The sequence below is a fragment of the Pezoporus wallicus genome, unplaced genomic scaffold, assembly GCF_028554395.1.
Source record: "Pezoporus wallicus isolate ANWC-B61680 ecotype Strahan unplaced genomic scaffold, APGP_CSIRO_Pwel_v1 contig_8232, whole genome shotgun sequence".
Taxonomy (NCBI): Eukaryota; Metazoa; Chordata; class Aves; order Psittaciformes; family Psittacidae; genus Pezoporus; species Pezoporus wallicus.
The window spans coordinates 1897572-1921292 of record NW_026637105.1 but is presented as its reverse complement, the minus strand read 5'-3'; the positions used below and the strand labels follow the sequence as shown (position 1 = coordinate 1921292).

Here is a 23721-nt window from a genome sequence, read left to right as displayed (position 1 = left end):
ATGGCTTCAAAAGGGCCCTGACACGAAAGGTCAGAGTCTCTGTTCCTGCAGCAGATAATGAGATCTCTCACAGGCAAATCAGAACACTTGGATTTCAGCACAGAGGAGCTCCTGGTTTAACCCAGGCTATTGGGAATAGCAAGAAGAGAGGGCACGTGCTGAAGTGCTGTCTGCTGTGGCATCCTGGCAGCGGGGATGCTGCAGCCCCAGTTACCCAGGGCTCGGTGCCGTATCCTGCTGCCCCACGGTGCCTGGCACAGCCAGTGCGTCCCTGCAGCTTGGACAGAGCCTGCTGGCCTCCCCCTGTGCCGTCACTGCTCTCTTGTGCTGCGGTCCCTGTGGATGCTGTGATTCCTGGAGATGCTTTCTCTCCTGGAGCCACCTCACCCGGATGTAGGGATGGGGAAGGAGAAGCCTCACAACCTCAGCAGCATTTCGTGCAAAGCAATGGGCAGAGCTCCCGAGGCTGCAGCCCCCTGGATACCGTTTGCTTCGTGATAAATAGGATTCATGTAATAATTTCTGGCTCTTATTAATGCTTTTAATCCGCAGACCTCAGGAGCACTCAGGCAGGGAGAGGTGAGCCAGCAAAAAAGGGAGGGATGCTCAGAGAAAATGGACAGAAGCAGAGAAAAGTGAGCAGGATGAACTCTTTACCTCTCTATCCCATTAGCACACCCACCTCAGACTGCTAAATCCTGTTAGGAGCAGGCAGCCTGCAGAGCTGGAAGGCAGCACGGGGCACTCGATGCTGGGTAGTGCCGGGGCTCAGCACCATTTGGGGTGTTGGGAATGACTCCAGCCCTGCCTGCCCCTGGCTCCAAGTGTCTCCCCCTTGGGACAGCCTCTGGCTTTGCTCTTTACCCCTCTTACTTGTGGGTTAAGTGCCCCTCAGGCTGCCTGTTCGTGCCTAATGGGAGCAGTGCCTCATCTTGTCCTCCGCCGATGTTACCGGTCTGCGGCTTGTGATTAAACAGGCTGTCAGGCGCAGCTGTTTACAGATAATAGTGCTGCTTTCTCTCCATTCCTCCACTATCAGACTCATTAGGAAGGTTTATGGGTGAATCAATCAGTCTGGGATTGAATAACGTCTAAGAGGCATCTGCGCGCTCCGTGCGTCCAGATGTGACTCTGGTGACCCCAAATCACTGCACAGGGCAGAGCCCCGGCTCCACACCAAGGTGACCCCAGCTCCTGCTGTCCCTGCATGCAGACCCTTCCAGGGCTGCATCTCCTCACTCTTTCTCCCAGACCGGAGCCAGCAGTAACAGCCTGGGTTGGTAAAATTCCTTCTGATGCTTCATTACAGCAGAATCTGCAGCACAGGCAAAAAGCCGCTGTTTCCACTCATGCTGAGGGAAACGTTCATGCATTTCCAGAGGAGGCTCCTGGTACGGATGGAGCTTGGCCTTCCAGATCCAGCAGGAACACGCTGCAGCTGCAGCTGGGAACAGGTTGTTTCTGCCATTTGTTGTTCTTTCCCTTAATTCTCATGCAGATGGGACACTCGCTCCAGCTTTTCCTCCCTTTCCGTCTGTTTAAGCAGGATTTCTGTGAGCCTCCGAAGTGATCACGCTTTGGGATACTGAAACTGAATTTATCTCTCCCCTTTCCCCCCAAAGCCCCTTCCACAGGGGCCAGTGCTGACCCTGGGAGACAGACTGGGGTGCACCGGTCAGGGAGGGCTCATCCCTCCATCACTGGGATGCAGCTGGCATCCCGAGGGGTCAGTGGTGGCGGTCCCTCTGTGGGGGGCTGCCTCCAGCCCCAGCATGGTGACAAGCAGAGCAGAGGCACCCAGCGGCACGGGAAGCCATCCAGCTCTCCACTCTGCAATTACTGGAGAGCTTTAATGGAGCTGGATGCAGCCGGTGCCTTATTTAAAGTCTGCCCAAGTGCGGAGTCCTGGAGTGCAAAATGCATCTAGGAATTAGCCCCAGCTGGAGTAAATTGCTAATTATCATTTGCAAAGTATATTACCCTCTTTTTATCCTGGACAAATGCAACAGCCTCGCTCTGCATGACCTCCCTGTCCCCCTCACCCTGTGCCTAAGGGATACCTGGCGAGTGCCTTGCGGTGATTGAGCTGCTGAGTGAGGCCCCAAGTGTCTGTCTTCATCAGTGCGCCGTGCAACTTGCATCTTTGATGGCCTCATAGACCGGAGCCCCAAGGGAATCCACTGCAGCTTCGTGCCCTTGTTGCAAAGGGAAGCTTATCGAGGGGCCGATCAAAGGTAGGGATCTTGGTAATCGATTTGAAACGGTGATCAGCGCAAAGACTTGAATGTGAAAAAGCCTTTGACAATTAGAGGAAGCATCGGGAGCTCTGGGAAGAGCAGAGGCTGTGGTGAGGGCTTGGCACTGGCCTCTGCCATAGCCACTCTGGCTTGTGAGGCTGGACTCTCACCCATGTGTGGCCATAGAGCCAACAGAACCAGTCTGGCCACAGGTGCTGGGCACACGCTGCCCATCCGTCTGCAAAGCATCAGCAGCCTGCTGTAAACTGGTTTCCGATGCCACTGGAAATGAAACCCCTAATGACAGCACTTCAAACAGAACTGCTGCAAATCTCTGTAAGTGATTTTAATGAAACCAGCCAGGAATACAAAGAGAGCAAATCAAAGCTGGGACAACTCCTTTGTTCAAATTACACGTAATCGGTATCAAAATTATGATAATGGCTGTTTGCACCATTATACTTGAGGAATATCATCATTTCTATCAGAGACCTCAGGTCTCAGAGGCTCAGACTGAGCGCTCAGTCTGCAATTCAGCCTTTCAATCAGAGCAAGAAGCAGCCGGTCTGTGCTCAGTGCTCTATTCAGTGCCACCAGCAAAGCATCTCTGCAGGGCAGGACCTGCCTCCCTGGGGAAGCTGGGGGGTCATTGGGGTGCCAGACCACCCCCAACCCCGTTATAACTGTGCTGTGCACCCTCCATCCTGTGTGTGCACAACACTGGAGCTTGCTCTGGCTGTGCCCACCAAAGGAGAGCTGGGATTCACTGGCCTCATGTGCTTGGCACTGGCTCCAGCTCTGCCATGCACCTCCATCCCCACGGGCACTGAGCTGCATGAGTAGGCATGGGTCCCCTAGGAATGGCACAGGGAGTCTGATTAATGCATGTAATAAATCTGCAGGATTAGGTGGCCTGACTGCTCTTGTGCATCTGTTGGTTCCTCCTCCACAGAGACAATGACATCAGAGAGCTCTTAAAATAGGAGGGTTCTCCCTTACGGGGGTTTTGTGGCTGGAGCTGAAGGCAGCACCAGGACTTGTGCCCAGCTTGGGATGGAGCACCCTGGGACGGCTGGATCCTGGGAATGCTGCTGGCAGCATGGCACTGCCAGGACCAGGGGCCCTTTGTAACCCATGTTGGGTCCCTGTGGCTGCAAGTGATGCATGGCAAGCCCTGGACCCTGATAGAAGCAGGGGATGCGGGGTTTCTGGACAGTGATTTGCACTCACCTCATGCATGGCACGGCAGCATCTCCCGTGAGCCTCCTGCTGCTCCCAAAGCTCCAATGGAGGTGGGGAAAGGCGAGCAGCATCTTCCACACACAGCTCCCCAGCTCCATAAACGCCTTGGCTTTGCCCTTCAGATTCTGCCACCGGATGGCAGTGCCTGGATCCCTCCTGTCTGCTTCTAATCGATAGCGTGTGATAATCCGGCTCCGGTCGAGCTGGACTTTCATGCTGAGTGGATCCTTGCCCCCAGTGAAAGGCTGCTTTCGTATTGACGATGACAGGACGGAGTATTACTTATAGAAGTATAATGATCTCGTGCTGCCTGGAGCTCTGGGTTTTCTCAGGGTATGACGAATGGGAGGCATTGACAAAAATGAGCCCTTTGCTGTGTTTTACATTACTTGCTAGGACGTGGACCTCTGTGGGCTGCCTGGGAATCCATTAGCAGGAGCTGTAAAGATGCTTCAAGGCATTTACCCAGATTAGCTGCCGTTATGTAGGCAAGGATCTTTTATGTGATTACCTTAAAAGCTAAAGAGCTGCTGCAAACTATTTCTAGCGCAGCGATCCTGAAGCAAAGTGCACCACGTCTGACAGGGAAATGCAGCCCTTAGAAACAAATGCGTAGCTCTGCTTGCTTTGATTCCCATGCAAACAACTCAGGAGGTAAAAGGAGTGAATCCACAGAGTATTCCCCTTTTGCAGCCCAACAGCTTTGGCTGTGATTTATGGGGAAGCTTTACAGTAACTTCCCTCCTCGCTGTGATTTCTACCAGTTAGCAGAGAGGAGATGGTGCAGGGAGGGGACGGTGCTGGCTGTGATGGAGCAGGGAAGAGGTGTCTGAGCCCTGGGGTCAGCAGTGGGATGCTGAAGGGCTATTGGTACCTGGCGTGGATCATTTGAGCTGCTTTCCTCTGTGGGATATTTACTTTACAGATGCCTCAATGCTGTTGTCTGCTCTGCCTCCACCCGTGTCACACCAGTAACACCAAACCTTGTTGTGAAGCATGGTTTTGTTCTCTGCCCAAACCAGCATGAGGTCACACAAGTCCCTTGTCTCCATGGTAAGGAAATCCTTTCACGTGTGGAAGAGGACGGTGCAAAAGCTTCTGTGAGGTTTCTGCTTGCTTCAAGCCGCATCCCAAGACCCACATCCTCCTGGCTCCTTTGTCCTTTAGCATAAAAAGTCATTTGTCAGCAGAAGAAACCAAGGTTTTGTTTTCCAGGCCAGATCTGGCTGTCCTCCCACTGAGACTTTCAACTCTTTATCTCAGGAATTGATGGTTTTGGATTCTGATCCTCTTTCCTTGGTGTTTGTATTGATTTCTGTTTTTTCCAGGAGGGTTATTTTCACTGTGGTTTCAAACCTATCTTTCTGTCTGCACTTACAGCAGGTAATAGCTCAGCTCAGTGAATTACACATTTCCAGGGCTCTGCTGGCCCTGGCTCTTTGCAGAAGCTCCCCTGGCAATCTGGAACTTGGGTATCCTGGATATTGCTTTCCCACTCGTGTGTCTCCAGGCTCATGTGGCAGCATTCAGGATGAGGGGAAGGTATTGTGCCATCCTGGGGACAGCATCTCCCTGTCCTGCCCCCCAGCCATGTCCCTGGTGCTGGCTCGGCTGTGCCACAGCCTGCCTTTGGGCTCAGAGGCCAGTCCCTGTCATTCCCTGTGCCTGATCAGGAATCAATCCAATAGTCTCCATTGAAAAGGCGTCTCTGTTTCCTTCACCGCAGCACTGGCTTTTAGTCATCCAGTCTTGCAGAAGAAACATTCATGAGATCCTTTCCCCCAAACAACACGATACTTCACAATCATAATTAAAACACCCTCTGGCTGCTCTAATATTAAGCTCTTATTAGTGCTTGGAATAATATTTCAGATAAATGGGAAAGCCTTGTGCTCTATTAGCATGACATCCTCTTCTCCTAGCGAAGCATCTCTCTAACCTCAAAGCCTCCATACACCTCCATGCGCTCTTCCCTGTTTGGCTCTTTGATGACATGAATACCTACACCTCCCCTGGGTTTCGGAGGTGAATGGAGCTCTCCCAGGGGGATGTATTGATTTGCTCCACGACGTTAATACCTTCCAACGTACCAGCAGCAAGATCCTGTCCGTGAATACTAAATGGCAGGCAGTTGTGCCCTAGGGGCTGGTAAGTGAGATCCCATATATTACACCGTGTGAGTTGTGTGTCATATTAGAGCAATCTAGTTTTAAAGGGCATCTTTCAAGCACAAACTAGCTTTCCCCCACACTTGACTGATCACACAAATAACTGTGATTAAAGGTCAAGTGCCTGGGTTTTTCTATTTTACTCCTTAAAAATTTATATGCAAAAGAAAACCTCGAAGTTAACATAGCGTGAAATTGTTATGCAGTTATGAGCCTTTAACGACGACTAAATATCACTTTTCTTCCTGGGTGGCTTGAAAAATCTCCAGTAATAATGGGTCACTTCTGCTTTCCACTTGAGGAAGATCATAAATAAGCCCTGACTTTTGCTTCCCTGCCCTCTAATGTGATGGAGGGAGGGTTTAATCGTATGAACTTGTGACTCCAGCCACCAGGGCGGTACCCCGGGCTCACCGGGAGCATCGCTTGGGCTCAGAGCACTGATGGGATGCAGCAGCACCGCAGCAATGCGCCAACCCATGCTGAGCTCTCACAGATGGAAAGAGCATTGATAAATGGATGGGGATTTTCTCCCCCGTCAAGATAATGCAGGGAAAAGGTAGTGGCTGTGTTTGCAGAGGGGCTGAGAAATAGAGGGAGGGATAGAAACACTCTCCAGCTAGGCTGGCTGTGTCCCCTTACAGGTGTCTGCCCTGGATTAGGTTTCACTAATGTGGGAGCTGAACAGAAAGGTTTGGGGCTGAGCTGGAATATGGGGAATTGGTGCTTTGGGGTGGGAAGACATGGAGAGCAAGTAGAAATATTAGAAGTATATATTGTCAAATCCAATTGTGAATCCTCTGCAGGCTGGCTACAGCAGCAGCATCTTCCTCTGAGCTGGCTGAGAGCCCCAGGTTTCCAACAGCTTTATACTCGAATGCAATGCCTCCCAAACGTCTCAAAAGAAAACATGCCTTAGGTGTTAATAAAATGCTTGGAAAGGCAAGATTCCTGCGGAACAGACTAAAGAAACATCATGCTCAGGGTTTTGAGCTGGTACCTGAGCTGCTCACGGTTCCTGGTCCTGCAGGGACTTTCAAATAGGTTTCACATGGGTAGTCCCAACTGACTTCAGGAAGAGAGAGCTTAGAAGCTGGGGTATGAGGCAAATGAACTGCAGTCACCATATCTAATTAATCTTATTATGCAATGTGCAAATCTGAGCCTGACTGGCAGCAGGCTTCAGTGGGATGCCCGCTCCAGCAAGCTTCTCATGCGTGGGGCACCGCAGAATTCAAGCTTTAGGGTCTAACGCTTTGAGGTGCTTAAACGGAGCGTGTTTGTGCAGACACACGACACTGCTCTTCTCCTGCAGCACCGGGACCTGCGGGAGCCTCCCCATTCAGTGCTGGCCACTGCAGTGCTGCCTTTCTCTGGGGCTTCTTTCTGGCTGACTCTTAGGGCAGCCGCTGGGCTGGGAGGACCTGGTGAAGAAGCGGAGAATCAAATCTGAAGGTAGAAAGGCAGAGCAGAGGGCTTGGCATAAAACTGGTACTCCTGGGGATCACTGAGAGCTGCCCTGCTCCTCTCCTGAGCCCTACGGTGCAGAAACAAGGCTCTGACTCTCCACTGGCTGCCTGTTAATAGCAACAGGGAGCAGATGTCATCCTTGGAGCGATGGGCACAGCACTGCGGGTTGTGGTTATGGTTGTGACCACAAGGATGCAACATCCCAGCATCAGGAAGGGCTGTCTGCGCCCCAGCGGTCCTTCCGCTTCCATGGGGTGTAGAATCAGCTGGGTTGGAAGAGCCCTTCAAGCTCACCCACTCCAACCCTTACCCCAGCACCGCCAAGGACACCACTGAACCACGGCGCTGAGGGCATCGCCGGCAGCCGGGAGCCCGCAACCGGACGCACCCGGTCGGGGCTCGGGCCGCCAACGCCATCAATAGGCTTCAGAGTGAACGCCTCGCCCACCCCGCCCCTTCCCGCTGATTGGCCGTTCCGGCAGCGGCCCCGCCCCGTCGTCGGTGATTGGCTGTGCTGGGGCCGGAGGGGCGGGGCTCAGCGGCCGGAGCGCGGCGGCGGTGGCGGCGCGGGGCGCGCGGAGTTGGCGGCGCCATGGCGACGGCGCGTGGCGGCTTCCCGCGGGCGCTGCCGGTGCTGCTGCTGCTGCCGCTGCCGGTGCTGCCCCGCGCCGCCGCCGAGCAGGGTGAGACGGGACCGGCACCGGCATCACCGCACCGGTACCGCTCGGTGCCGCCCCGCTGCTCGGGCGTTGCGGTGCCCGCAGCCACCGGGAGAGGCCGGTGCGGTTCGGTGGCGGCTCGGCTGCGGTGCCGCCGGGTCCGCTCCGATGCCGCCGGGTCGGGTCCAGGAGCCCTTCCCCGCCGGAAGCGGCGGTGGCTCCGCAGGGGAGGAGAGGGACGGGGCGGGTGGGTCCCGGCGGGGTGCGTGGGTCTCCCGTGGAGAGGGGACTCGGGTCCCCGCCGTTACCGGAGGCGCTGGGAGGAAGAGAGCTCCTTACCGCGCTGGACCGGGGCGGGAGCCGTCCCGGAGCGCTCGCGTGTGAAACGGGCGAGGATGCGCCCGGTATCAGCGGGCGGCTCGAACCGGGGGTGAGGCGCGGCAGAGCGCGCAGGCAGGGACCGCTGCTGGCTGTGGAGGAGCCCCGGAACTGGGAATATGGGGAAATGCTCTTCTGGAGCCCGGAGAATCGGCTGCTCCGTGGGAAGAGGGTGTAGTCTGCCAAGGGAACTCCCGCTTCAAAGCAGCCACCGATATATTCCAGCTCCAGGACACGCACGGTACCGCTGCGGTGGTGTCAGTGGGGTTGTCCTGCAGAGCCCCTTGGGAAGGACCGCAGCCTTCCCGGGGTGTCACCCTCGTTAGGTCAGGGTGTTAATGGCATAGCTGAGAGTGCAGCCTAGAGCTCTGCAGCGGGAGTCCTGCTCCGTGCTCATGCTGGTGGAGACGCGGTGGGAGCTGCTCGCCGTACTCCAGGACCTGGCTCCCATGCCAGGAGGGGTGCACAGCACCGAGCTTCCCAGGTGGATATTTACTGGCATTTTCAGGGTCACTGAGTTTGCTTTCTAACGTGTCACCTTCTCTGCAGTTGTCCTGCTGGATTCAAAGGAATCGCAAGCGGAGCTGGGCTGGACCTCGCACCCATCCAACGGGGTAAGTGCAGAGCTGGGGCTGCCTTTTGGTGCTCGGTATTGCAAGTCCTGCAGCGTGAGCATCCTGCTCACGTGGAGCTGGTGGAGGGGGCTGACTGCCACCGGGTCACCTCGAGCTGGGGGCGTACGGGCAGCTCGGCATGAGCTGTTGTGTTAGTCAGCACCAGGCACATCGAGGAGCAGAGCACGGGTTATGGGAGCAGTGTGCTCAATGCGGAATGCCCCCTCCAAATGAATTTTACACTCCTGGGCTAAGCAAATGAATAGCAGCAAGTTAAAGCTTTGTGTTGTAGCACGAGCTCCGGAGGAACAGCTCGGCTCTTGCAGGAGGGCTGTGCCTGGGGTGGGATCATCAGCCCAGCATCACGTAGGGTTGGTCTGATTCAGGTCCAGGGTCAGTCTATAACCGTGTTCAGGAGGACGTGTTGGGAAACTCAGGAGTTGTGTTGCCTGTGGCTGTGGGTTCATTTTCCAGCATGGAAGCAAAGTGTTCAGAGGGAGTAGTGCTAGATCGTGGAGTCATCTGTGTTGGCCAGCTGTTAGTCTGCTGAAGAAATACTATTTTGGGTGGTTTTGGCAATCTTGCATAAGTCTACACCCAGGAAGAATTGCTTTGGGAGGTTGCCAGGTCATCCTTAAGGATGTGAGGGTGGAATCATAGTTTCCCTGATCAGAATCTCTGCTGGGAACTTTGGGGAAATACCATTTCATTTGCAGTCAGAGGGTTTGTCCTGTTCCAGCTCAAACTTCCCCTGATGGAGAAGCTGCTGCTACTGGTCACAAAGATATTTGTCCCCCTGTGATGGTGTGACTGGAGTCACATCTCCTTGGCCATCTTTGGCTTCTCTGGATAGCCCAGCCCCATCTGGCTTTATGCTGTGCAGATGGTCCTTCCTAAGGGACAGCATCTAGGGGATAAAGTCTCTGGCTTCTCAGCAGATGATGTGTCCCCTTTCAGAAGGTCTGATGCCATTGCTCTTGTTCGAGGTGTGTCTCCAATTTTGTACCTCTGCAAGGAGCCCAAGTGTTAGGTGGTCCAGCAGCACCACTGTGCTCCTACAGCTTGAGGTTTTGGTGGGCTGAAGACTTGTATTGCCTATGATATAACGGGCTGTAGGTGGGGAGAGGCTTGTGGTGGTGGGTGTTTTTCTGCCAGGGCAGCTGGCTCTTGCTCATGGCAGCTCACGAGCTGTTTACAGCCCTTTGCCTTCTTTCCCCAGTGGGAAGAAATCAGCGGGGTGGATGAGCATTACAAGCCGATACGCACGTACCAGGTCTGCAATGTCATGGAGCCAAACCAGAACAACTGGCTGCAGACAGGCTGGATTGCCCGGCGCGATGGCCAGAGGATCTTCATCGAGCTGAAGTTCACCTTGCGGGACTGCAACAGCATCCCTGGCGTGACGGGCACCTGCAAGGAGACGTTCAACCTGTACTACGTCGAGTCCGACTCCGACCTGGGCCGTAGCATCCATGAGAGCAAGCACACCAAGATCGACACCATCGCCGCCGATGAGAGCTTCACCCAGGGGGACCTGGGTGAGCGGAAGATGAAGCTGAACACGGAGCTGAGGGAGATTGGGCACCTGAGCAAGAGAGGCTTCCACCTTGGCTTCCAGGACGTGGGTGCCTGCGTGGCGCTGGTCTCCGTGCGGGTCTATTACAAGAAGTGCCTGGCGACCGTGCAGAACCTGGCCGTGTTCCCAGACACGGTGGCGGAGACGGCGTTTGCCACTCTGGTGGAAGTGAAGGGCTCTTGTGTTGCTCACGCCCAAGTGGATGTGGATAACCCCCCCCGGATGCACTGCAGCGCTGAGGGCGAGTGGCTGGTCCCCATCGGGAAGTGCACGTGTGGTCCTGGCTTCGAGGAGAAGGATGGGGGATGCAGAGGTAAAAGTGGCTGTCGGTGTCCTCTGGCAGCCTTTCTCTGTGTCAGTCCGTGTCGCTGCCAGAATGCTCCAGTGCTGGAGCACGGCTCAGACAAGTGGAATTGCCTTTGGTCAGCAGTGTGATTCTTTTAGCTGATTGCTGCTCCCGAGCTAACGGCCAGACCTTGATTTGAAGGGTGGCAATTGGGTAAATGGGGTGCGCTGCTGGTAGCTGCTCTGCAGCACGGTGTTGGCTGGGCAGGCGTGCCAAAGCTCTGGGTACCATCAGGCATCTCCCATGGCTTTATCTGTAGCTATAAAATTAATCTAGAACATTAATATCCCCTTTGTCACGCTTTACACACGACTTAATAATTCAGGGACTTTATAGCTCTTGAGGTTATGTTTAATGACAGCTGTAAAAGTGGATATAACCTTTACATTAACAGGTCTCCCTCTAATGAGCCTGCTGCTGTGACCACTTTGATCTCACTTTCAAAGGCAGGTGAGAGCCAGGCATGGGATCAGCCCTGAGTGTGGGATCCTGGCTGCTGTGCTCCTCCTCTCAGAGCGAGGGAGCCTCTGAAAGTACTGTGAGGGGTGGCTGCCCCATCGCTGGCAGTGTTCAAGCTCCTCCAGTCCCAGCCCCTGCCACGGGCAGGGACCCCTTCCACTGGAGCAGCTTGCTCCAAGCCCCTGTGTCCAACCTGGCCTTGAGCACTGCCAGGGATGGGGCAGCCACAATTTGTCACCTGGTAGAAAACAGATGGAGAGGAAAATGCCTATAAGTAAGTCCCAAAGAGGCACAGCTCCGCCGTGTTTGAGGTGTGCGGTGCCGCAGGAGAGCGAGCTTTCCCTAAGGGATCAAGTCTGCCCTTCAGGAGCTACTTGAAGCTTTCCAGATTGAAGTTGTGCCAGCGCTGCCGCCTCGCTCCGGGAGGTGGGAATCCTTTCCCAGTGCTCCAGGCAGCGCCCGTTCGCCTGGTGCCCTCCTTTAAGGCGACCTAATGAAATCCATCGGATTGAAATCTCAGCACTGCTCCTTGCTTCAGTGGCTGCGTGGCAGCTCGCCATGCTTTCCCCATCTGTTTGGAGTGGGAATTTACATAGTGAGTCCCAGCAGGCTTTTGCTAATGTTTCAGGTTTCTCCGTGTTGAGTTTAAATAATTCATATTCTCTAAGGAAAAACATTTGAAGTAATTTAATGGCTATAATGAAGTTCCCCCCCCATCCTTTCCCAGGAAGCAGGTCATTAGTCACTCTCTGCGGAGCAGCGTCTGATGCCTGGTCAAATAAGTTTTGGAGGGTTGAGAGCTGTGTGCTTGGTTTCGGAGCCCTGCATTAACACAGAGTGAAGCGAGGAGCTTTGAAAGGCTTCTGATGGAAGCATCAAGGGCTGTGGAAATTCTTCAAGGACAAAAGCCCTTGAGCTGGGGCAGGTAAATACGGTGTTAGTTTGGGGGTGTTAAAGCAGCAAATCTGGCTGTGCTGTCTGGTGGTGATGGTGGCTTTGGGTGGTGCGAGTCCACTGGCTCCTCCTTGCCTGTGAAACTGCTTGGCCACCACCCCTGTTGCAGCTCTTCTGGCCATGAGGGGTTGGACCGTGGGTTTATTCAAGGGCCAGATGCCTTGGGAAGCAGGGGTTGACCCTCACGCAGTGCCAGGGATGCCCGGTGGTTCTCCAGGCTGCCTTTGGTGCTGCTTCCCAGCTCCTGGTCCTCTCCCTTGTCCTTTATCTTCTCTGAGGACTTTCTGGCTGCCTCTGCAGTGTGGGTGTCTGAAAGCAGTTGCTTGTTCACCCCATTGACTGCCAGGGTGGCTTCATGTCCAGTGGTCCTCCAGGGCCTGGCTGTGAGCTGGATCCAGAATGGATCCAGGCTGGTGCTTAGGGCCAAGTGTGTGGCTTCTGTGCAGCAAGAAGGAGCTTTATTCCTTTATTTGCCACTGACCCGGTGAAGCTGTTGGAACTAAATCACAAAGCTGGTGTCCCCGTAACTGTGATTTAAGCGCTGAAATCATCCTGCCGCCCAGAGAACATTTGTATCCTCACACTGAAATCAGGAGATGAGAAAAGACTAATAGGATTTACAGCACTGCTAATGACTGCTGCAAGAAAGCTGAGCCTTTTCACTGTCCATCTTCCTCTATGGCACCGCTCCTCTGAAGAAGCCCCAGTGTAGCTGCCAGGCTTCCATGGCTTTCTGATGCATCACTTTGGGGCTGGTTGAAATGCAGCCATCTCTGGGGGGGGACCGAGCAGCTTCAGCATCTGTTTCACATCTCCTCTCAAATAAGAGCAGAGGTTCTGTCACGGTAAATACATTTGGGCTGCTTTTATGTGGCTAATATCTATCTATAGCCAGACGCTGGCTTGCGCTTACCCTGATCTTAACACTCAAACCTGCTTCCAGCCGATGCACAGCAGGCATCCACAGTTGCACTGTGGATGATCTCCTGCCCACCCCTATTTGGTTTTCGGGAGGCTTCTCAGCACTTAGGTCTTCTTGCTCTTAATTTCACCAGGCAGGAGCTGTGGCCCCTTCCTGCCATTTACTTTGTGGTGCCTTGCAATAGCTTTTGTGTAAATGAAACAGCGATGGGGAGGATCGGCCTGACATTGGCGGTGAAGTTGTCTCTTTCTGCTTCACCTTTCCCATCCGATCCCTTGTAATATCTGCGAGGAGAATTTCAACAAAGCCCAAGGTTAATATTTACCAGCCAGATTTGCTGCAAATGAGACAACTTCAACCAGACGTTGAATTAATATGATGGAGACCGGGTTCCAGAAATAGCTGTCAGCCACTCTTCTTTGACAGCAACGTAAATCTGTGCTCGAGAGAAGTTTCCTTCTCAATTTGTTTCCCTCCACTTCTGACAGCACTGGGGGGAGCTGGCGCAGTGGTGCTGTCGTGCTGGGCAATGCTCTGCTTCCAACACTGGCATCGTCCATGGTGGGCATCCTGGCACCGCACTTGTTCCAATAGGTGATTGTTTAGTGGCTGCATCTCTTGCCTACCCAGGAATGATGCCGGGTTTAGGGATGAAATAGTTTCTAGTGCTTGGGCACACGTTAAACAACGTTTAAAACACAGCTCAAGGGGGGCATGGAGCTGTTGGAGGGAGTCCAATGGATGCTGCGAGGGCTGGAGCAGCTCTGCTCTGGAGCCAGGCTGAGAGAGCTGGGCTGGGGCAGCCTGGACAAGAGAAGGCTCCTGAAGGGGAGACCTCAGAGCAGTTCCAGTGCCTGAAGGGGCTGCAGGAAAGCTGGAGAGGGGCTTGGGACAAGGGATGTAGGGACAGGCCAAGGGGAATGGCTTTAACCTGCCAGAGGGGAGACTGAGATGAGCTCTTAGGCAGAAGCTCTTCCCTGTGAGGGTGCTGAGGCGCTGGCACAGGGTGCCCAGAGAAGCTGTGGCTGCCCCATCCCTGGCAGTGCTCAAGGCCAGGTTGGACACAAGGGGCTTGGAGCAAGCTGCTCCAGTGGAAGGGGTCCCTGCCCATGGCAGGGGTTGGAACTGGAGGAGCTTTAAGCTCCCTTCAACCCAAACCACTCTAGGATGCTATGATTCAGCTGTACAGGCTGCTGGCCCATCTCATCTAGGTCATGCTTTGCCTAGACAGGTTGGACCAGATGATCCCTGAGGTCCCTCCCAACCTGGGATTCCAGAATTCCATGATTCTGTGATTCGTTCTAATTTAAATTATGGGTATCATCTAGTTGCATGCCCCTGCCATAGGCATGGACCCCTTCCACTAGACCTGGTTTCAGTCTGTACCGGGCTCATCCCTGCAATGTCTGTGTGAAGGACTTTGGAGCTTTACCAGGCAAGCTGATGTGGCTGCTGCTCTGGAAACATGGGGATAAGATGAAAGGCACAAGTCACACTAATGAGAAGGAAGCAGCCTTTGCTAATGGGAACTGCTTGTGGTGTAGGATGTAGTGCACGCTTGACACTGCATTAGGCAAGAAATGGCTTTTCTGATCTACTGAGGGATTCATCAGTGATCTGCTGAAAAATGAAGGGCACCGGCCTGCAAGTTCTCTGTGCTCATCAGCCTGAGCTCCCTTATTAATGGCTGGAACCGGGTGGCGAATCTAACACTGTGTGTAGTGTAATTATGCTTTATGGCAGCTTATAATTGCTTGTGTTAATGAGGAGACGAGCTTTGCGACAGCGCAGTCTGGCTTCTGGGGTGGCTCTTTGCTGCTGCTCTTTTCCTAACTCATTTTCAGCCTCACCCCCTGGTAATTCCATACAGGACTGTGCCCATGCAGAGGCCAGGCTGCTTCTGCTGCTGTGGATGGGCTCTCGGGTGCTGTAGGTCTCCTCTGGATCACTTTATCCTTCTCTCAAAGCCCTCCAGTGATGCCTTTGCTGCCTGCCTGGCTTTATGTCTAACACAAATCGCCCTTGCAGTCACTTAAGCTTATAACTTCTTGTCCTAGCGCCAGTGAGCAGTGAGAACACTTCTCTTGTGTGCCTTGCTACAGATCTCAGGCGTGTCAATAACATCTTTCCTGTGCTTGGTTTCTTGAATAATAGGGGATGAAACTGATAAGCAAAGCTTTTGAGGAGATCATCCTGCCTGGTGTGAGTACCGGGTTTGAGGACAAAAAACCACAGCTGTAAATAGTGTGAAATGGAGTAGTTCCTTCATTGCTGCCGGCTATTACTTGGGCTTACACTTGGTCAATGCTTTGAGCAAATTTAAAAGGAAGTCCTTGAGTTTTATTTTCCAAAGGGAAGTGCTGCAATAGAGAAAGCCCTTGCTTTTAAAAACCATCATCTTCCCATCTGTGTCCTGTCGTACCTCCCCTTTTAGTGCTTGTCTTGTTGCTTCTTAACATCATAAGCTGAATGGTGCTGGACCCGTTCACTTTGCACTCATCCATAGACTCATCACCCATTCATTTTACACTCATCCATTGACTCATCACTCATTCACTTTACATTCATCATAGGCTGCCCTGATGTGTGCCTTTGCCTGGCTGTGGTACCCGACGGCAGCGTTTGTCTCTTCTCTTCTTTGGGACAGGGAAATCAATGGGTCCATCCCAGTGTCCGCATTGAGAGATGCAGGTAGAGAGGGGTTTGTGCTAAAGGCAGGAGCCCCAGGCTGCTTTGGCAGAGGAGCGTGTGCTTGGGCTGAGTTTCTGCTTTGGAAGCCACCAGTGCACGGGTTGGGTGTGCGGGGGGCTGTGGGCAGCAGCAGTGCAGGGCAGCACCCTCCTGCCTGCAGCAGGCTGTGCCGCTGCCTTTCCTCTGCCACTGAATTTGCAGACATCAGCTTTAAAACCAGAGAAAAAAGGAGCCCCAAAGCAGTGGCCTGGCCCTGAGAGCTCCTGACACCATCTTTCTCTTAATGACAGCAAGCTCCGAGCGAGGCTGCTGTCCTTGCAAGTCTCAAGGGCTGTGCGGCTGCCTTGCGCATCAGCAGCTCGCTGCTGCGAGGGGCCAGCGGGCAGGGATGCTCCTGCTGGGGCTTGGTGGATGTGAGAGGGAGGGAGGAAAGAAAGCATCCGAAGGCCAGATGGGGTTTGCTGAGCAGGCTGTCTCCTTCTGGAAGATGCTTTTGGGAGCTGAGTGTGTGTGTTCTGTATGGCCAGGGCTTGCTCTTGCTGGGCAAAAGTTTGGGGTGGAGTGGGAAATGGTATTGGTGAGATGCTTTCCTCTGTGTTGCTTGTGTCCCATCAAGGCATTGTGTTGCTACAGTGTCCTTAGGTGGAAAATAAATAGTTCAATTAAAAGTTAGAGAAATTTCAGCAATTAAATGACAGCATTTTGTCAGTTAGTGGGAAGATACCTCCTGAAGCCTGAGGTCTACTTTCCTGTTTAAATACAAAAATTAATGGATCCAAATGTGCAGCGCCTGGGGCTTTTGATTTGTTTCATCTTTTATAGGTTAGCTTACAAACCTGTATGTGCTTCTGGAGTTTATTTTATCTTCTGAGTGATGCTTGAGTATTATGCATAATAAGTTTATTTTTCCTCCTGGGATTCTCTAAGTTGCACAAAGCACCAGCTTTTACTTTCATCACTGATGCAGCCACCAGCATCCCACAGACAGGCACAGCAGGGCCGGTGCTGTCAGGGCTGGAGCCAGGCATGCTGTGGCTTCATGGGGTACTTGTGGGGTGGGAAATGGGGCTACGCATCAAGTGGGGGCTGTGGGAGTAAATCCGTGCCTGTTGCTGAAGGAATAATCCCGGAGGAAATTCCCACTTCAAGTTGCCTTGTGAATTATGGTTTGGCTTTCTCCTCTTGCATCTGTGTCCTAGTAGGATGTGTCTGGAGCACCTTTGTGACCTGGGCAGGGTGACAATTGGAAGGCATAGAGAGCTTTGTGTTAAATGAATTTGAAGCATCCACCTCCATTGGCAGTAGCTTCTGTGGTAGCCGTGATGTCTTCTGGTAGATGCCGCTTTCCATCGGTCACGCCTATGAACCCCCCATGTAAAATATGCTTTCTCTTCAGTCCCTTTTTGGAGTAATGATCAAGCTTGGAGATATTTGTTATTTGGGATCGCATATTATATTGGTGTTCTACAGCGTGTCTGAAATAATTATGGCTATGGAAATTGTGGCAGAGCCAGACACAAATTACTCGATGACACTTAATTTTAGGGCAAACTACTCAGAAAATTACAAGCAGCACAATTCATTTGCCAAATTCTTGTCAGACTTAAGGTTATAGATACCTGGCTGCTGGGTGGACATGCATGCGCGCTAGATGGACGTGGCTCTTGTGTTGTAATACAGGGGAAGCATCTTTTGCCTGAGGCTGAGTTTGGGTGAGGGGATGCGCTTGGCAGGACCGGGTGCGTTGGGGATGCAGGTCAGTCACTCCTTCACAGGGAATCATTTGGGGAGTTGGAAGAGACACCAGTAGATTGCAGTTGGCTCAGTGGCTGTGCCTGCTCTAGTGTGTCCTTGAGGAACATTCCAGCATAAATAGCCATGAGGTTCTGCCATAGCACTGAATTCAAGCAGATGTATTCTTTTCTATGTTTCAGGCTTGTCTTAATATTCTTGGGTATTTAATTTGCTTTTGGGCTAAATCAGTGAATTTAATTTTGAGCTATTAAGAGCTCATTGTTGGAGATGCACAAAGATTTAGCCTCTGGATGTAGCTTTTCATTTCAATGCTCTTCAAATGATTTAACAAGGGCAAAAATTATAGAGGAGCATTGTCCTAAAGGCTTTGGAGATGCTGGGAATGTGCTGGACTGTCGGCTGCTGAGGGGTGTTATTGAAAACCAATTATTGAAACTGAAAAAGAAGTCAGAGGACAAGATGCTGTTGATTTCACCCAAGTGGTGCAGCCTGAAATGCCCATCCTGGCAGGCAAGGAACCAGGGTAGGAAGAGCTGGAGACCCGATCCAGGGCTCGTATTGATCGCTCCTTCGCGCTGACTTTGTCCCTCTTGCTCAGGCGCGGAGATTGGACACGATTTCTTTCCCTTGCTCGCCGTGGGGCTCTGTCACAGCATTGCTCTCTGCCTGCAAAGTATTGATTACAGCTTTTGCAATAAGACAAGGCAAGATTGCAAAGCCAGCGTGGAAAGGGAAGACAGGAGCCTCTCTATTACCCAAGGACATTTGTTGAGGAGGCTCTTTGACCAGCTCAATACACCACTGGTGCTGTATTTTGTCGGTGGGTTTTGTACAAGGTGCCCTGTCTGGTTTGGGGCAACTTGTCCTTGTCCACAGACATTCCCTGACCGCCGTCCTTCCGGGATATCCAGTCCAGTGCTGACCTTTCTGTTCCTCCTTGGGCCTGCTGCCCTGTCCCTCCTCCCGCTGTGCTGGCATGCAGCACCTCTCCTCTTAGGCGTTGATGAAATGTTTGGGACGTAATAAATAGTGACTTGCGTGGCTTGATAATGGAATTAAGATAGATGGAGGCTGGATGCGCCAGCCTGGTCCGGGGAGGGGTCAGCGGCAGCAATAGCTCCCGAGAGACACGTTGAGAACAACTTCATATTTTATAGGACTGATGATAACGGTGAGTTTGCAGGGACATGAGAAATGGATGGCGATGCAGTGCGTGGCGTGAGGACCTTTAGTGTGCCTCAAGGTACGTCAGTGACAGGCACATACACATCTATTCTCTGTGCTGCTGGGGTAAGGTGGGCACTGGTGTGTGGATATCTCAAGTACGGGCTGTGTGTTGGAAGGAAGGACCCCAGGGGTGGGGTGAGTGGGAAGGGGGATGCTCTGCATCCTGCCTGTGCTGGGCAGAGGACAGGGCAGACCTGCCTGTAGGGAATGGTAGGTTCCAGTTTGGGCGTCAACTGAGATAGGACCCCCATAATGATGTAGACCTTTGTCTTGTGTGTTTTCCCCCCATCCTATTCTGATGGTTGCAATGGCACGTTTGACCATTGCTGGGTGAAGGTTGGATGCAAATCTAGAAGCTCAGTCTGTCCTTTGCCAGGAGGGACTGCGGATCTGCTGGGGTGCCTTGACCCATGGGTGCTGCAATGGTTCTCGCTGCAGCACCCCCTTGGTGTGGCTGTTAGCTTCCCTGGGCTGCTGCCTTTCCTAACCAGTGTTTTTATGAATGCCTACTTCAGCAGAGCGAATTAACACACATTAAAAGCAGATGAACTTTGTCAAATACAATTCCATGACAAAAAATGGCAAGGAATTGATTTTGGAAGACAACCGAGTTGTAGTGTTAATTATAAATGACTGTATAGGCGTTCTGAGTGAAACTGCAGGCGTTATTGATTCACGCTGGCACGCACGCAGCTCCCCTGCTATCTGCAGGAGTTCAGCAACATGGGGAAGCTCAATAGTGCTAACGCAGGCAGTGTCCTTCATGGGGTTGTTTTCCTGCCTTCGAAGCTGTCTGCAGGGTTTGTGGGTCAAGAAGCTGACCTGAGGCAGTTTGAGGAGGGCAAAAGCAAGGCACAACCCATCAGAAGCAGTAAGAGTAGAAGCAGAGAGGGCTGAAAGCAAAGCAGCAAACTCTGATACGAAGAAAACGATACCAGACAGCAAGGAGGGATGAGCGTGGCTACGAGGGCATTGCTGGAGCTCACTCCTGAGACACAAAATGCCTTCCACAGCCAGTGAGGGGTTTGTCCTGCTGGTACCCAGAGGAGGTGACCCAAGGCTGTGGTCTTTACCAGGCACTGATGCTGGTGTGAGTGTGCTCGTGCACATGTGGCTGTGCTGTGTGCCCCTTCCCATCCCCTCCACCCTGCAGCATGGTCGCTGCTGGACCCTCAGCCTGTGTAACCCGTTTTTTCCAGCTGTGAGATGGGCAGGAAGTATGTTTGATCAGTTTTTCTTGATTTTCTATTAACATTAATGTGAAGTTGTCTGAGTTAAGTAGCTTTATTCCTAAATCTGTGGCACAAAGCAATTTCAGCCTAGTATTTAATCTTCCATCTGTGTTCATTCTCCTAATATTTCATGCTAAGCTTCAGTATTTACTTAGGTCTCAGCCCCTTCCTCTCTGCAAAGTGATGAACTTTTTAATTAGAAGAGACTTGTGTAAGCTGCAGGAAATGGGTTTTTGGTTTTACTGCACCCTGCGATGTGTCTGGAGCAGTGTTGCTGCAGACAAGGCCAGGTTGGATGGGGCTTGAAGCAACCTGGTCTGGTGGAAGTTGTCCCTGCCCGTGGCAGGGGGTTGGAACTTTAAGGTCCCTTCAACACCACATATGGGTGTAGGAAAGTCCCATTTGCAGCCACAGGTACGTGGTCCCCAGGTGAGCGGGTGGCAGAGGGGAAATATCCTTTCAACCTGGGATAGCCCCTTGGCTCGCTCCCCTGGATTTCTGCTCCTTTAGGGAATGTTGTCTATTCCCTGTGAGGAGAGTTTCTGCCAACACAACTGCAGCCAGATGTGCTACTGGCCTGTGGTCTTGGGAAGGGCGCATGTGGAAGCTGTGGATCTATGGGGAGCGGGATGCTCTCTGGTTGGAAGCTTGCATTGAGCTGAACTGCTCCATGGGAGAGCAGCAGCAGGAGCAGCACCTAGCCAAAAGGCTGTGGGAATAGGATTCAGTTTGCTCTCCTTGGTTAAAAGCCATTTTTTCCCCTTGCCTATGTGTAAGCCAACATGCAGAGCCAAGCTGTGGATCCTTAAGGGCCAGCTCCTGTCTGGTTGTGCAGTCAATGTGCTGGCTGCACCTCCAGAGACCCGAGTCCTGTTTGTCTTGGATGGCTTTGTGCAAATCATGTGGTGGTTCTGTCCCAGTTTCCTGCTTGTCAGTGGGGTTAATGCTTCCGAAAAGGAAACTAAGGTTCACTTAATTGCTGGAGAAGCCCATCACTGCACCAGTTGGCTGTCATAAGTGTACAAGGTAAAGCCTGCTGACCAGCTGGTGGATACTGCCAGAGTGATGGATAACTTCATTTTACTGCTGCATGCGAAATCTTGGCCATGCTTCACTTGAACAGTGACCTATGATCAACCCTGGTGCTTACACAGCCTGCATCCTGCAGTCGGGTTGTCCTACTTGGTGCGCTTAGTGAGTCACTTGTAATCGCTGTTCATGGATTAACAAGATAAAGCTGTGCAAGCTCTGGTGCCCTTTTTGCTCCTTAATCGGGCACTTTTTAAGGCAAAACTTGAACTCGCAGCTCACTGTGGCTTAGGAAATGTTGAGATCCTTGCTGCTGAAGGAGAAGCTTCAGCATCCTTGGGGCTGCGACTCCCAGATCCCTGGCTGGAGAGGAGGGTTCTGCCTAGGAGCCACTGGATGGAAAACCTGGTTGGCAGGCTTCATGTGGCTGTGAGATGGAGATGTCTGAACTGCTGGGGAGGGCAAACCAAAGCTGTCCCATGCCAGCTGAGTAGGAAACCATGCGTTTTGCAGCTCTGCGTCCTCAACTGCCCCTGCTCTCCCTATGGCACAGACTGGGTGAAAGAGGACGTTGCCTTCTCTTGATAGAGCCATCTGCTCTTGTCTGAGGAGCTGTGCTGGATGAGTTGGTAAGAGAAAACCTTTCCCATGGGTGCATCATGCCAGGTGATCTGCCAAGCTGCAGCACAGATCAATGCTGCTTGTTCTGCTACTCGTTTGCTCATGTGTGCATACAGTGTTCTATCAAGGAGGGAATGCGTGCTCTCTCTGTCAGTGAAATGAATAAGGCATGCCTGGTGAACAGGGAGTAGCTTGTGTGGGCAGAAATGATGGAGCTGGAGAGAGGCAATTAATCTGTCTGACCCATCCTGCTGCTTCTCTTTGGCTCTAGGAGAATGGCTTATTGAATTTTATTATTTAATAATTAAGTTGCAGTAGTAGCAGAGGACGAGGAACAGGCTAGAAAATAGCAGAGGGGAAAAAAGAGGATTTCATTCTATAAATTGATGGCCTGATCTCTTGCGAGCTGTCACGTACCCACAGCAAAAATGAGCACTGTGAAATCACAGGGACACTGAAACCAGCTGGGGACCAAGAAAAACACTTGTAGGATGAGGTGGAAGAGGGTGGGAGTTTATCTGAGAAAAGAAACGGAGATGCACACATGATGCATCACATGTGCCGGGGTGCTTTTGTTCTCCCCAAGTGTAAGGTGCAGGCAAGCAAGGAACAGCGTTAACAGCAAACCCACCGGCTCCTCGTGGGATGTGCTCATGCGGGGTCGGGGTGCCTGTGTTTATGGGACCTGCAGCTTGAGGTGGTTTGTACATTATTAACTCACCTCCTGAGAGACACTTCTGTAAACTTCTAGCTCGTAGAAAACATTGAGGAACAGCCCCAAAGAGCCTTCTAATTGAAGAGGTTCCATTCCCTACAGCGAGATGCCACCTGTACGCGGCTGTCAGGCTCACCTTTAAATCCAAGGCATGGCAGCTCTGTGCTCAGGCTTTGGTGTCCAGATCCCATCGGGTTTGTAAACAGGATTGAGCTGTTGTGCTCTGCCTGACAAAGGATGCGCGCAGGCATCGCGTGCCAGCGTCGAGGCTGTGATGCAGGGATGGGATGAGCTGCTCCCTGCAGCCAGGGAGCTGGAGCTGCAGCAGTTACGTGCAGCACTGGAGCCCGTGAGCCCCTTCCCATCCTGGCTCTGCTCTCTGGGTGAACATCTCCCCATGGCCTCCAGCTGCTGGAAGAAGGCGGGTTCTGAGCCCTGGCTCTTGAACCCCTTGGGTCACAGCTGCAGAGCTGGGAGGAAATGCTCAAGTGTTCAGGGAATCGTAGAACCCCAGCCTGGTTTGGGTTGAAGGGACCTTAAAGCTCCTCCAGCTCCAACCCCTGCCATGGGCAGGGACCCCTTCCACTGGAGCAGCTTGCTCCAAGCCCCTGTGTCCAACCTGGCCTTGAACACTGCCAGGGATGGGGCAGCCACAGCTTCTCTGGGCACCCTGTGCCAGCGCCTCAGCACCCTCACAGGGAAGAACTTGTGCTTAATGTCTAATCCAGATCAACCTCCGATAGAGGGAAGTCTCTGTTTGTTACTTGGGCATGGCTGGAATGGGCCTGAGGAGCCCAGATCTGCTTCCCACAGGCTTTGCTTGCGTTGGGTGACAACAGCACAGGATCTTGTCCAGCAAAAGCAGGGTGTTTTTGTTGTGTCTCTTATGGATGGAAAGGAAAAGTCTCTGCTGTGTGTGGCTGCTCTCAGCTCTGCCAGGCTGCTGTCTGTCATGTGCCGGCAGCCAGGGGATGAAGGGACCATTGGGAGTACAAACCTCAGCCACGGTGCTGCGGTCCCTCCCCATGTATGACTGCACTGAGTTCCAAGGGCTCTGTGGTAGGTGGAATAACCTCCCCTTAAATGCTCCCATCTCAAGCAAGGATCCTGTCTGCCCCGCGCTGAGCCTGGTGCTTTGTCCTCAGCTCACAGCTGTAGCTGCCAGTTTTATATCATGCTAAAAATTAATGAACCAGAGTGCACCAGCATCATCTGCTTGGAAGGAAGAGTCTCAGCAGCCAGCTCCTTAAAGATGATAAGAGAGGGACTGTGCGAGCGGAGCTGCTCATCGAGGAGCTTTACAAGTGATTAAGTTTAAGCATCCCGGGAGCTGATGACGGGGTAGGAGACAGCAGCACCACAGCAAGAGGATGCAGAAGCCAAGCAAAACACGAGATCCCGCTGAGCCAAACTCCTGCCAGCCCCT

General features: G+C 52.7%; 1 protein-coding gene across 1 annotated transcript in view; it reads left to right on the top strand.

Annotated features, from left to right (window-relative positions):
• Positions 1 to 7708: 7708 nt before the first annotated feature.
• EPHA10 (EPH receptor A10) overlaps positions 7709 to 23721 on the top strand; it is a 34963-nt gene continuing 18950 nt past the window's right edge. Inside the window, exons 1-3 of the mRNA XM_057403527.1 lie at positions 7709 to 7800; positions 8704 to 8768; positions 9988 to 10657. Coding sequence (XP_057259510.1) covers positions 7710 to 7800; positions 8704 to 8768; positions 9988 to 10657 — 826 coding nt within the window. The 5' untranslated portion in view covers position 7709. The remainder of the gene's footprint in view (positions 7801 to 8703; positions 8769 to 9987; positions 10658 to 23721) is intronic.